A 14,384-nucleotide genomic window follows, 5' to 3' on the forward strand; every position below is an offset into this window, starting at 1 on the left:
TAAGTTATAGTATTATTTTAACATATAATAGCCATCTTAATTTAAGAGCCACAGACATACTAGCTAAGATTTCACTTGCCTTCTTTTAGAAAAGTATTTTCTTCTTCTATAAGACTCAATGTGGGAAGTTGTCCTAGAACTTAAATCTCTGGATAACAACTGCTATTATTGTTATATAAATGTAGTCAGGGACACAGCTATCCTGGAAATGAGAGGTTAAAGACCTTGACACAAACTAGTTGCTTTTTGAGTTACTTCATTGCTCTGCTAATGGCTTTTGGTTCTGAACAACCAACAGCTTGTTGATTCAGTCATTTGACTCCAAATCTACTATAATATAGTATGCTGATGGTAGATTCACCATACCCCTTCTCTTACTGCAATCCTGCCAGTCCTTGAATAACCACCATAACAGAAATCATAATCATAACCCACACTTATTTTACAAATGAGGAAATGGAAGCACAGAGAGCTTAGGCAACCTGCTGAAGGCCACATTGCTAGTCACTTCTGCTGGTAAGTGGCAAAGCCAGGATTCTAAACACAGCAGTCTGGCTCCACAGTTCAAGCTCTTAACCACTGTGCTGTACTGTTTCCTCCAATAAAATGATGATATATTCTAACATAAACAAAAATTAAAATTTAGATGAAAGATTCGCTCAACAATACTATCATTTGGGATATTATATCTGTGAGCCCAAATCTCTAAAGAGGGAAATAAATATGTTAATCCACATCTCTTGGCCTTTTGAGAGTCTTGGTACCTTATTATACAAAAAGCCCTAAAGACCTGAGTACTCTAAAACAGAGAATGTTTTAGAGACACACTCACAGTTCATTACACGTTATTCCTATTCACATCAGTCAGGTTAATCAGCTTTCTTTCTTTTCTGTACTGAAATAAAGGAGAGACACATAACTCTACCTAAGGTCTTGGCTACATCCAAGTCCTGCTGCATGTATCCAGTGCTCTTCTCTGTGTTTCCAAGAGACCAGTAAGCACTGCTCAGGGCAGAGAAAACAGAACCTCTTAGTTTGAGACTGCAGGTGCCAATCTTCAGAGCAGCTTCTAAGACAACCACAGAAGCCCCATGATGGCCAGCTGTCAGGAGTTCCTGCCCAACGACAGACACGACCACAAAGGGACTCTTGTCCAGTTTCATTTTCTGAAGCTGCTGATAAGTAGGCTCGAGGGAGTCTGAAGAAAAACAAAAGAAAATAAGAAAATGTAGAAGGATACACATAACAACCTTTTCTAATATGCTCTAGAAACAAATGTTTATCATACCTTTTTATGATCTATATCAAGTACAAACTCTTCAACCTTTAGTCTAACACTGGAGATAGGTCAAGATGGCGGACTAGGTAAAAGCAGGTTTAAAATTACAACCAAATTATAAAATAATCAATGTAGAGAATCACCTGTGTGAAGGTGATCATACTTATGTCTGATGATACAAAGAAGAAGCCACATCGAAACCGGTAGAAGGGGCAACCGTGAATCAGGCTGGGCCTGCACCCGCACATGGTGGTGGAGTACGGGGAGTGAGAGCTTGGCTGCAAGGTTCCCCTGAAGGAGAGAGGGGTCCTAGCTCCAGATGGGGGCTCCCCAGCCCAGAGTCCCAGCCAAGAGAAGAGGAGTTCCCAAAAAATTCGACTGTAAAAATCAGTGGCATTCTTGCCATCCGGGTAAGACGGAAAGAGACTAAAATCCCAAACGCCCCTTTAAAAGGATTGTACACAGACTCTCTTGTACATGGACATACATTCTGGGCACCAGCGGAGTAACGGAGGCTCAGGAGGTGCAAGAGTCATACAAGTGAGGGATGGAGGGGCAGCCGCCATTGCGCCTTAGTTGGGCCCCAATATGGGGCAGTCTGCAGACAGGTGCCAGTTTGCCTGTACTGAATCCTGCCTCTGCATGACCATTTCTGAAGGTACATTGGCCAGAGGGAAATCAGCCCACCATACTCCACCCACAGATTGCCTGGGTCTGCCTGTTGCTGGGCAGCGGGCCCTGCCCTGCTCCTTTGCAGAACCATGCATTCTAGAAAGGCAACCTCAGCTGGTGCCGTGCATGCATTTCAGGGAAAACAGCTGCGGGTGGATCGGCTGCCAGCATGAGCTTAGGCAGATAGAGGGGGTCGTGGGCACGCCTCAGATGGCAGCTGATCTGACTGTGATCTCTGACTTCTGTGGGAATCCACAGATTCAGAACTTGCAGCAAAAACTGAAGCTGTACAGGCCCGACGGCAACTTGTCTCCCTGAGATCCGAGGGAACCCAACCCACAAACTGCCCTCGGGGGCCATTGGCAGGCAGCTAGCCCCCTCCTGCCCCTTTCCAGGGTTGAGCCTGCCATGCAGGCAATGGACCTCAGCTAGCACAGTGCGTGCGTTTTGGGGAAAATAGTGGCAGGCGGATCACTGCTGCTAGAACTAGATACAATGTCACTTGGGCAGATCACGGGAAGGTGTGGGCCCGTCCCAATTGGCAGTAGGTTTTACAGTGATCTGTAACCTCTGAAGAAGCCCACGGACCCAGAACTGGCAGTGAATCTGGTACTGTATAGGCCTGACAGCCCCGTGTCTCACTGAGACCATGCTCAACCCAACCCATAAATTACCTGTGGCAAGCCTGTTCCCAGGCAACCCAATCATATCCTGTGCTTTCCTTGGGACACAAATTCAACAACAAACAACAGCACTCAGCCCGTGCAGCCCACGCAATGCCCATGCATCCTGGGAGGGACTCAGTGGCAGGCCATAAACCCCTGCCCTCGAGCTTCAATATTTCTAGAACAGATCTAGGGTATTTGCAGGCCCAAGGTAGGCAGTGGCTGGCCTTGCTGAAATCTGAGACTTTTACAGGAAACCACAGAGACAGCGCTGGCATGTAAAATGACACTGTAGTCGTCGGGGGAAATCTGCTCGATGTATCCATTTGATGCTCTGGGTCCCTGCACCACCCAAGACGCATATCACTCAGAAGCTCTTCCGGTTGTGGAGTCTTATAAGCAAGAGACAGGTAGCCTCAGGCCTTGAGGAGCACCAGTCCTTTTGCTAAATCACCCCAGGCCTGGTACTGGGGGTAACCAGACTGTGGTTTACAGCATTGTCTCTTCCATTTACCTACATATCCAGCATAGGCAGCAACCATCTGTGAATCATTTGTAGCTCCCACCAGGTAGCCCTGAGCAATCAAGGATAGCCGCTGACCTTGGCCTACTGGAAAGCCTCTCCCAAGGGGCCACAAAACCAACACATCCAAAGGCTGGAGCTAGACCACAATTGAGCAACACCTGACTATAAGCAACAACTGACAAGGGGTGATCTCAACAAGTATACAAGCTTGCTAGGGCAAATCCCACTCAGTGGGGTCAGCCCCCATAGAGCAATTCACACCCTGTGGGCATAGCCAAAAAAGAGCTTCCCAGACAGGAAAGAGCTTAAAGAGTTCATAACCAACAAGCCAGTATTACAAGAAATGTTAAAAAGGACTTCTGTAAAAGAAAAGCAGGGAAAAAAAAAAACCCATAAATACGAATAATAAAATGGCAATAAGTATATACCTATCAATAATCACTTTAAATATAAATGTATTAGACACTCCAATCAAAAGATGTAGGATAGCCGAATGGATAAGAAGACAAGACCCACACACATGCTGTATATAAGAGACCCACTTCAGATCAAATGACACACACAGATTGAAAGTAAAGAAATGGAAAAAGATATTTCATGCAAATGGAAATGTAAAAAAAGCCAGGATAGCAATATTAATATCACACAAAATAGACTTTAAAAGAAAGATTATAATAGACAAAAAAGGGCATTAGATAATGATAAAGGGATCAATATACATCAAGAGGACATAATCCTAGTAAACATATATGCACCCAACAATTGCACCTACATATATAAAGCAACTATTGACAGATATCAAAGGAGAGAGCCACAGTTATACACTCATAGTAGGGGGCTTCAACACCCCATTGACACCATGAACAGATTTTCCAGACAGAAAATCAACAGGGAAACAGTGGGCTTAAATGACATATTAGACCAGATTAATTTAATAGTCACTTTTAGAGCTCTTCACCCCAAAGCAAGAAAATATACATTCTTCTCGTGGAATATTTTCCAGGATAGACCACATGCTAAGGCACAAAATAAGTATCAATAAATTTAAGAAGACTGAAATCATATCAAGTCTCTTCTCTAATCACAATGGTATGAAACTAAAAATCAATCACAAGAAAAAAAACTGGAAAATACACAAACACAGGAAGGCTACATAACATGTTACCAAACAATGAATGGGTTAACGATGAGATCAAGGAAAAAAATCAAAAGATTCTCAGAGACAAATGAAAATGAAAACACAATGACTCAAAACCTATGAGACACAGCAAAAGCAGTTCTAAGAGGGAAATTCATAGCAATACAAGCCTACCTCGAGAAATAAGAAAAAGCTCAAATAAAAATTCTAACCTTACACTTAAACAAACTAGAAAAAGAACAGCAAACATAGCTCAAAGTGAATAGAAGGAAGGAAATAATAAAGACCAGAGCAGAAATCAATGAAATAGAATCTAGAAAAACAATGCAAAAGATTAATGAAACCAAGAGCTGATTCTTTGAAAGGATAAACAAAATTGATAAACCCTTAACCAGACTCACCAAGAAAAAAAGAGAGAGGACCCAAATAATTAAAATCAGAAATGAAAAAACAGAAGTAACTATGGACTCCACTGAAATACAAAGGATCATAAGAAAATATTAAAAGCAATTATATGCCAACAAGTTGGACAATCTGGAAGAAATGAACACATTCCTAGAAACGTACAATCTCCCAAGACAAAGTTAAGAAGAAACAGAAAATCTGAACTCATTTATTACCACCAACAAAATCGAATTAGTAATCAAAAAATTCCCAAAAAACAAGTCTTGGACCAGATGGCTTCATAAGCAAATTTTACCAAACACTCAGAGAAGAATTAATACCTATTGTTCTCAAACTATTCCAAAAAATTCAAGAAGTGGGAAGGCTCTCCAATTCTTTTTATGAGGCCACGATTATCTGATTTCAAAACCAAAGACATTACAAGAAAAGAAAACTATAGGCCAATATCCCTTATGAACACTGATGCAAAAATCCTCAACAAAATATTAGCAAACCAAATTCAGCAAAGCATTAAAAATATCATGATCAAGTGAGATTTATTCCTGGGATGCAAGGTTGGTTTAATATCTGCAAATCAATTAATGTGATACACCACACTAACAAATTGAAAGATAAAAATCATATGATCATATCAAAAGATGCAGAAAAAGCATAAGACAAAATCCAGCATCCATTTATGATAAAAACTCTCAGCAAAGTGGGAATAGAGGGGATATAATTCAACATCATAAAGGCCATATATGACAAACCTACAACTAACATCATACTCAATGAGGAAAGGCTAAAGTGTATTCCTTAAGATCGGGAACAAGACAAGGATGCCCACTTCCAACACTTCAGTTCAACATTGTATTGGAAGTCCCAGCTAAAGCAATCAGAGAAGAAAGAAATAAAAGCCATCCAGATTGGAAAGGAAAAAGTAACACTGTCATTATTTGCAGATGACATGATACTATATAGAGAGAACCCTAAAGATTCCACCAAAAACTGTTAGAACTGATCAATGAGTTCAGGAAAGTAGCAAGATATAAAAGTAATATTCAGAAGTTGGTTGTATTTTTATACATCAATGATGAACTTTCAGAAAGAGAAATTAAGAAAACACTCCCATTTACAACTGCATCAAAAATAATAAAATACCTAGAAATCAAATTAACCAAGGAAGTAAAAGGCCTGTTCTCAGAAAATTACAGGTCATTGAAAAAAGAAATTGAAGAAGATACAAATAAATGGAAGCATATACTGTGCTCATGGGTAGGAAGAATCAACATCATTTAAATGACCATGCTACCCAAAGCAATCTATAGATTCAATTCAATCCCTATCAAAATACTAATGGCATTTTTCAAAGAACTATAACAAATAACCCTAAAATTTATATGGAACCATAAAAGATCCCAAATAGCCATGGCAATCTTGAGAAATAAGAACAAAGTTGGAGATGTCACACAACCTGATATCAAACTATACTACAAGGCTGTAGTAATCAAAACAGCATAGTACTGGCATAAAAACAGATACATTAATCAATGGAACAGAATAGAACACTCAGAAATAAATCTACATCTACACATTCATTTAATCTATGAAAAAGGAGGCAAGAATATACAATGGGATAAAGACAGTCTCTTCAAAAAATGGCAGTGGGAAAAGTGAACAGATAAATGCAAAAAAATAAAAATAGAATACTTTCTTGCACCATATATAAGAATAGACTGAAAATGGATTAAAGACTTAATTAACATGTGAAACCATAAAATTTCTGGAAGAAGACATAGGCAGTAAACTCTGATATTATTAATAGTAATTTCTTTTCAAATATATCTCTTCGGGCAAGGGAAACAAAAGAAAAATAAATAAATGGGACTACATCAAACTAAAAAGTTTCTGCACAGCAAAGGAAACCATCAACAACAAAAAAAGAGAATATATTGGCTTATGATACATCTGATAAGGAGTTAATATCCAAAATATATTAAGAACTCAGATATCTCAACAACAAAAAACAAACAATCTAATTAAAAAATAGACAAAAGACCTGGATAGTTCTATTCAGAGGAAGTACATACAGATGGCCAATAGACATATGAAAAGATGTTCAGCATCACTAACCATCAGAGAAATATAAATTAAAACCACAATGAGATATTACCTCATGCTTGTCAGAATGGTTATCATCAATAAACCAAAAAACAACAAATGTTGCTGAGGAGATGGCGGGACTGCAAATTGGTACAGCTACTATGGAAAATAGTCTGAATTCCTCAAAAAATTAAAAATGGATCTCCCTTTTGACTCAGCAATTGCACTTCTGGGTATCTATCCAAAGAAAACCAAAACTCTAAAATTAAAGATCTATGTAACCCTAGGTTCAGAGCAGTGCTATTCACAATAGCCAAGATATGGAAGCAACCTAAATGCCCATCGACAGACAAGTGGATAAAGAAGTCACAGTTCATATATACAGTGGACTATTACTCAGCCATAAAAAAATGAAATCCTACCAGTTGCAATGACATGGATGGATTTGGAGGTTATTATGCTGAGTGAAATAAGTCAGACAGAGGAAAACAATCACCATATATATGTGTAATGCCACTTATATGTGTAATCTAAGGAACAAAAAGAAGAAACTAATCAAAAAGACTCATGAATACAGAGGACAATCTGGTGACTGCCAGAGGGGAGAGTGGTTGGGGGGCTGGCAGGACTAAAGAAGCACAAATTAGTAATTGAGAGAGGGTCACGGGGATGGGGAGTACAGCATAGGGAATGTAGTCAGCAGTAATGTAATGGCTATGTTTAGAGCCAGAGATGTTAGAGTAATGGGGAGGATCGTTTCATAAACTATATAAATGTCTAACCAACATACTGTATACTTGAAACTATTAATGAAATAAAATAAAATGTTAAAAAAAATCTAGCACCACGCTCACTGTCTACTTATCCATGTGACTTTGTAACACGAACCTCAGCCCAGTTATTTCCCTCTCTTCACTCTCACATGCATATGCCACACTCATCCGCTCTTTTGGTCTTTCTTTGAATATAACATACCACTTTCCCTGAATGGTTCTCCCTTCTCTCTCCTGTTGTCTTCTCGAAATATTACACACACATCCCTCAAGTTCCATCTGTACTGTATAGTATCCCCAAGTTTTCCAGCCCACATTAATGTTTGTATCTAAAATTCTACTGCATTTTTATAGTTAGTATTACAGTTCATCCTTAACTATCTTAGAATTATTCCATATATGTTATTTTTAAAAATACTTTCCCAGCTAAATCTGAAAGCCACTGTGAGACTGTCTAATACTTTATTATAACTTCATAGCAATGGGCACAATGTAGGCACTAAATACAAAACTTGCCATTGCCACATCGGTAAAAATCTCTAACATATTTGGAGTTGAATAAAAACCTGAATTCAAATGACTAATTAATAAATCTCGTTCACCTTTTTCCCTAGAAGATGCAATAAGAAAAGTTCTCCTAACAAAATATGTCATCTTCAGTAGCAACCCCAGTGTCCACTGCCGCTTGAGACCAGTATGACCAAATAAAAAAATATTATCAATTTTTATTGTGGTGACAATGAAACTATAAAGAAATCATCCGAGTTTACTAAGGTAAGGTAAAAGACAAAATTAACTTTGATCTCATTTTTATTTTCCTGTGGTGTCTGGAAAGGACATAAATTAGGGGTTAGAAAGCCACAAAAAGATTCTATTTGAAGCTGGGTTTGACTGTGGATGACCTCTAAACTCCTTCTCCCCCTTCTCCTTTTTTCAGAAGACAATTGCAGAGCAAATGTCTATAACCCTACAATGAGGTAGCACTTATAATGCATTTGCTAGCTTTCCTGAAAAACTCTATCATATTAGTTGTTCCACTGTGCACATGTAAAAAACTATAAAAAGGTTGGTCTCTTTAAATCATGAATCTCTCAGCCAACAGTACTGTATTAAAATGTAATTTTCACAATTTACGACTTCAAACCTCAACTCTCCATTAAGGAGCTCTCGTCTGAATCAACATTACCATGTAAACCTCAAAACCTACTGGTGCCTAAAGAATTTTTTCCCTTTAATCAGACCACTAAACAGAAAACAAAGAAATTTTACACCTGTCAAGATGCAAGCAGTGCACAGAACCAGTAAATACTAGCTCACCAATATGGCTAAATATAGTCTGAATTCCTCAAAAAATTAAATACAAAACCCAAGAAATGCTAGAATAAAAAAGAATAATACTATACTAAAGAAACTGTGAGCAGAATTTTGGTGGTACTATTGATGAGTTTGGCAGCCAATGATGGTCACATTAGCATCCCACTGGCTAATTAGTAGAAACAAAATTAACAGAATTTTAGAGCTGAAAACACTTTGAAAATACCCTTTTTAAGAAATGAAGAATCTGAGTATTTAAGTGATTCACCCAAGATCAGACAGCTTAGGACAGAGCCAAGATAAGAATCCACTGCAGGGCTCTAAGTCAAGCTCCTATGATACCATATCAGGCAAATTGCTCACGAAATAAACCAATCTTGATTGGTTTTAAGTGAAAAGGAATACACTGAGTGGCTAATGGGAGGGGTGGAAAACCAGGCTTTGAGGCCCACAGTCAAAACTATGCCACAAAAAAGGCAACATAACTACTGCAACTAAACTCAGGACACCACAGCTTGTAATTCTGCCTCCATCACTATTAAATGCGCCACCCTTAGAAAATGGATGTCACTGTTCTCACCCACCACTACTAGAACAAATCCTGTGCTATTCTTTTTCCTTTGAGCCTTTAGCTCCTGAATCAAAAGTGGGGTCCCAGGTTCAAAGGAGGATGGGAAAATTAGGATCCGATGTTTTCAGCTTTTACACTGGAAGGCAGGCAGCAGAAGTATGAGATAAAGAATTCTCCAAACACAGGAAGTGTTCAGACATTGACAGTGAAAAATGATTGATGGCCAACAAAGATACTATGCTTCAGCTGGTAATGGCTAAGTCCAAAAAAAGAGCCATCTAATTGAAACTCTGACACTATACAATAATAGAGAGCATTACCACAGTTAAAGGACTGAAGGAAATACTAGGAATATCCACACCCCAAAAACAAAACAAAACAAACTAAAACAAGAAATCATCAATTGTACCAATTTTCACTAAATAAAAATGAAATTGAAGGAACAAAAGGTAAAAGATCAAATTTCCACTTGCAGTATATATAGGAAAGAGAATATAAATACATTAAAAGATAAATTAGTATGGAGGTTCCGCAAAAAAATAAACATAGAACTACTTTATGATCCAGCAATTCCACTTCTGGGTATTTATCCAAAGAAATCGAAAACACTAATTCGGAAAGATATATGCATCTCTATGCTCACTGCAGCATTATTTACAATAGCCAAGATATGGAAGCAACCAAAATGTCTATCAATAGACAACTGGATAAAGAAGATGTGGTATTGGTGGGTGGATCCATAGTGTAGTGGTTAGCATGTTTGCTCTGCACGCATAAGGTCCTGGGTTCGTGCCCCAGGTGGAGCCATGGACCATACCCTGGGTGTGCCAGGCCCTGGGTGCGCCAGGCCCCAGGTGCACGCTGCAAGCGCACAGGAGGAGACGCCTTGCCTTCAGAGAGAGACAGCAACATCCGTAGGTCAGGGGTGGGGGGAATTAAAAAGGGGGGGGAAAAAGATGTGGCACATATACACAATGGAATATTACTCAGCCATAAAAAAATAATAAAATCTTACCATTTGCAACAACACAGATGGACCTATACAGTATTACGGTAATGAAATAAGTCAGAGAGAGAAAGATAAATACCATATGATTTCGGTATTCGTGGAATTTAAAAATCAAAATAAATGAACAAACAAACAGAAATAGACTCATTGATATAGAGAACAAACTTATTGTTGCCAGATTGAAGTACAAGTTGACAGTTACAAAATATGAGGATGTAAAATAGAGCACAGAGAACAGTCAATAATATTGTAATAACCACATATGGTGCCAGGTGAGTACTACACTTATTGGGGGATCACTTCGTAAGTTATATAAATGTCTGACCACTATACTGTACACTTGAAACTAATATAATATTGAATATCAACTGAAATTGAAAAAAATTAAAATTAAAATAATTAAAAAATTAAAGATAAATTATAATACTAGCTCATGTACAGTACATGTTATAAGAGTCTGGAAAATGGAGTAATTATCGAGGATAATCAGAAAGCTTCATGGAAGCAGAACTTAACTGATTTCTTGAAAAAAGGGTAGGAGTTAAGTCATTTTTTTCTAAGAGCGAAGAGTATTTTAGGCAGAAGTTTTGTCCTAATCAAAGGTCCAGGAGAAGATAGGTACATGGAATGCTAGGTCATGGTGAACAGGCCAGCTTGACTGGAACAGTGGAAAAATAGAGAAGATACTGAGCTAAGAATAAAAAGACTTGAATTTCAAAGCCCCATAGCCTGTCTCTTCACTTTGTCAAATTTATAAATTGTGGTGCTGGTTTTATTTACACACACACACATACACACACACACATGCGATGTGGATATGTCTAATACTTATGTACATATATATATGAATACATACATATGTCTACACATATATGTACCTATGTATGCATCTATGCATGTGTATACATACATATACAAAAAGTCCATTTCACTTTATATAAATTAAAAATCTTTTTCAATGTCAAATGTCTCTGCTTTTAGCTATTATTATGTCTCATTGGTCCACACTCACTAATCAGAAGCTCTGGTTATCAGCTATACATGCATATAGTGAATAAAAGTGGTATGGTACTTTTTTAATGTATAAAAATGTATAGGCTAGATTAGGTGATCTCTAAGATTCTTCCTAACTATACTCTTCTATGATTCTAATTCCTATTCAAGAGTAAATTTAGGCTGTTAGCAAAGGGACTAATTTTATGTTTTTATTAGGCTACGTGGAATAGAGATTTGGCAACCTGTAGCTATTGAAATGCTTTTCTTTCTATAAACTATGCGTAACATATGAAATAGCCAATGTCAAACCAACTCCATAAGAATGTAAAGGCCCTTTGCAACATTCATTGAACACTAGTTATGTGCTTTCAAAATGTAAAGGCTTTAAGAATTTAAGATGAACAAAGTCACATTACCTGACACCTGAAAAGCTTGTACGAATATAGTAGAGGCTAATAATAAATAATCACACTCTGCTAGGAGATATATAGCAGGTGCTCAAATGTCATTTCATTCAATGTCATTTCATTATAGCACTGATGAGATGCCATAGGAACTTAACTTTTGTTTATATTAATTAGCCTATAGTAAAATTGGTGTCACTATATGTCCTTCAACTTGAAGTCAAAGAACCAATGGTGACAACGTTAAGTGAGGATTTATTAGACTACATTTCATCAGTTCTGAGATGCGCATTTATTCACATATTAACATCTCTGAATTTGGGATTTAGTATCTCTGAACTCAATGGTGCTTCACAATGATTTGTCACTTCTATGCCCTAGAGTCTAAAAGATCTTTCAGTTTATATAAAATAAAAAGGTAAGTGATAAGAAAGAATTGTGTCATCCTTTAATCATTAGCATTTTCTTTTTTCTTAGTAATACATAAAATAATGATACAACTTTCAATCCAGAGTTCTTAGCATTGGCAGGATGTGCTATGGGACCCAAAAGGAGAAAGGTGCTAACTCTACCTAGGTAGATATGGGAATGCTTTCCAAAAGAATTAACATCTGAATAGAAAATGATGATATGAGAGACCAATACTCAAAAACTACAGATAGACTACATCTTGGAGATGAGAATGAAAGAGAGTTAAGAGATCTCTTACACTAAGGAAGTTGGCCTCTATCCTATAGGCAATAGGAAAAATGCAGAATTATGAGTAAGACAACGACAGATCAAACTTCCATTTTAGAAAATTCATTCCGGAAGGATAGCAAAGCACAGACTGATTTGGAAGAGATAAAAATCCAGAAAAACAAGTTATAGGAAAAGTTCTGTATTTGCAATGACAAAACAGATGAAGAGCAAGTGACAAATTTCAGACATATTTAGAATTTTAAAAAATTTATAGAATTTGAGGTGGAAATGTATTTAACAGGCGCAATCCCTTATTCCAAAAGAATGGTACTCTACTGACTGTCTCCCATGGATCATCTTCAAGGTAACTAACATTTCTACAGATTTCAATCTAAGGCACTATGAAGACATTCTGGAGCCTTCCAAGTTATCCTTATAACATTTTCCTGGCATCCATTACTAAAAAGGCTTCAACTTTCCTAAAACCCTGGTGATACCACTACTAAATATCCTTGGATACATCACTAAAATATAGTACTGAACTGCAAATCCAAAGATTAGGAGAAACAATTCTGGAATGAATCTCCAAACATGGATCCAAAGAAAAAATACAGTTACTAAAGTATATTGAGGGTAAAGTACTCCCCCAAAAAACAAAATTTAGAGGTAATGTTTATAATAAGTGTTTAATTTTAATTTTACCTTTCTTAATTCCTTAAAGAGGAAATTAAATTAAAAACCATTGGGTCTGTCACAAAAACTCAAATATTGTATGATACCTAGAGTAATCAAATTCATAGAGATAAAAAGTAGGAAAATATTTTTCAGGAGCAGGGGGGACAGTGGAATGAAGATTATTGTTTAATGGGTACAGAGTGCCAATTTGAGAAGATAAAAAAATTCTGAAGATGGATAGTGGTGACAGTTGCACAACACTGTAAATATACTTAATGGCACTGAATTTTATAACTAAAAAATGGTTAAAATAGTCAATTTTATGTTATGTATATTTGACAATAAAAAAAAAACTTTATTTCGTACTAAAAGCAAAACTTAACCCACCTCAAGAAAATGAAAACAGAAACAACTGATATGTTCAATACTTTGTCTAAGTCACTTCACATTTTTCTGGTTTTCTTTATGTATCTATATTCCACTTCATTCAAAAACGATTCAAAGGCCTTCTGTAGAAATAAGGTGGAAAACACAAAAATTGGAATGAGTGGAAAATAAGGGTAAGACAATAAAACTCAGCATACAGACTGGTGGTAGACTGTAAGCCTTGACACACTTCCTAAAGGTAGCCAGGACACTGGGCTCTACACTTCATAGAGGACAAAGCAAAAAGATAAAGGATTACTTCAAAATTTCCCAGACCTTTCAAATAAAAACACTCAGGAGAAACTCAGCTTTTCCTGGAACTTAGGCCTGGGAGAAAGTTCGTCAGTGAGTTCTCAGCAAAAGGATCATGTGTACTATGCAGTGTTCATTCCACATCCCTAATACTGTGCCAGCCATAAATACAAGAGCAGGATTATTACTGCTGCTGCTTCTATTGCCAGTGAGAAGAAGAACATCACATTGCTGAGGGGGAGGCATCCTACAAGGTGCCTGCCTTTGCATTCTAGTGTTTGATTCTCAAAACATTAGGAGGTAGATATTACCATTTCCCTTTTATAGATAAGGACTTAGGTGTAGAGAAAGGAAGCAACCTTGCTCAAACAATGGAAGAGCAAATGGCAGTGCTGTAATTAAGATTCTAATCTTTTGGGGGAGAAAGTCTATATTTTTTAACATAATATTTCAAAAAGAGGCCTCCTGAGAAGATTAAGTGCCACCTGAAAGAGTTCACCGAGGGTGGACAATAAG

At 37.3% G+C, this 14,384-nt stretch overlaps 1 protein-coding gene across 1 annotated transcript in view; it reads right to left on the reverse strand.

Annotated features, from left to right (window-relative positions):
• TTC28 (tetratricopeptide repeat domain 28) overlaps positions 1-14,384 on the reverse strand; it is a 624,192-nt gene that overhangs the window by 296,595 nt on the left and 313,213 nt on the right. The window contains 1 exon segment of the mRNA XM_025047844.1: positions 897-1,198. Within this exon segment, the coding sequence (XP_024903612.1) occupies positions 897-1,198 (302 nt within the window).

This window comes from Pteropus alecto, unplaced genomic scaffold, assembly GCF_000325575.1.
Source record: "Pteropus alecto unplaced genomic scaffold, ASM32557v1 scaffold190, whole genome shotgun sequence".
In the NCBI taxonomy this organism is placed as follows: Eukaryota; Metazoa; Chordata; class Mammalia; order Chiroptera; family Pteropodidae; genus Pteropus; species Pteropus alecto.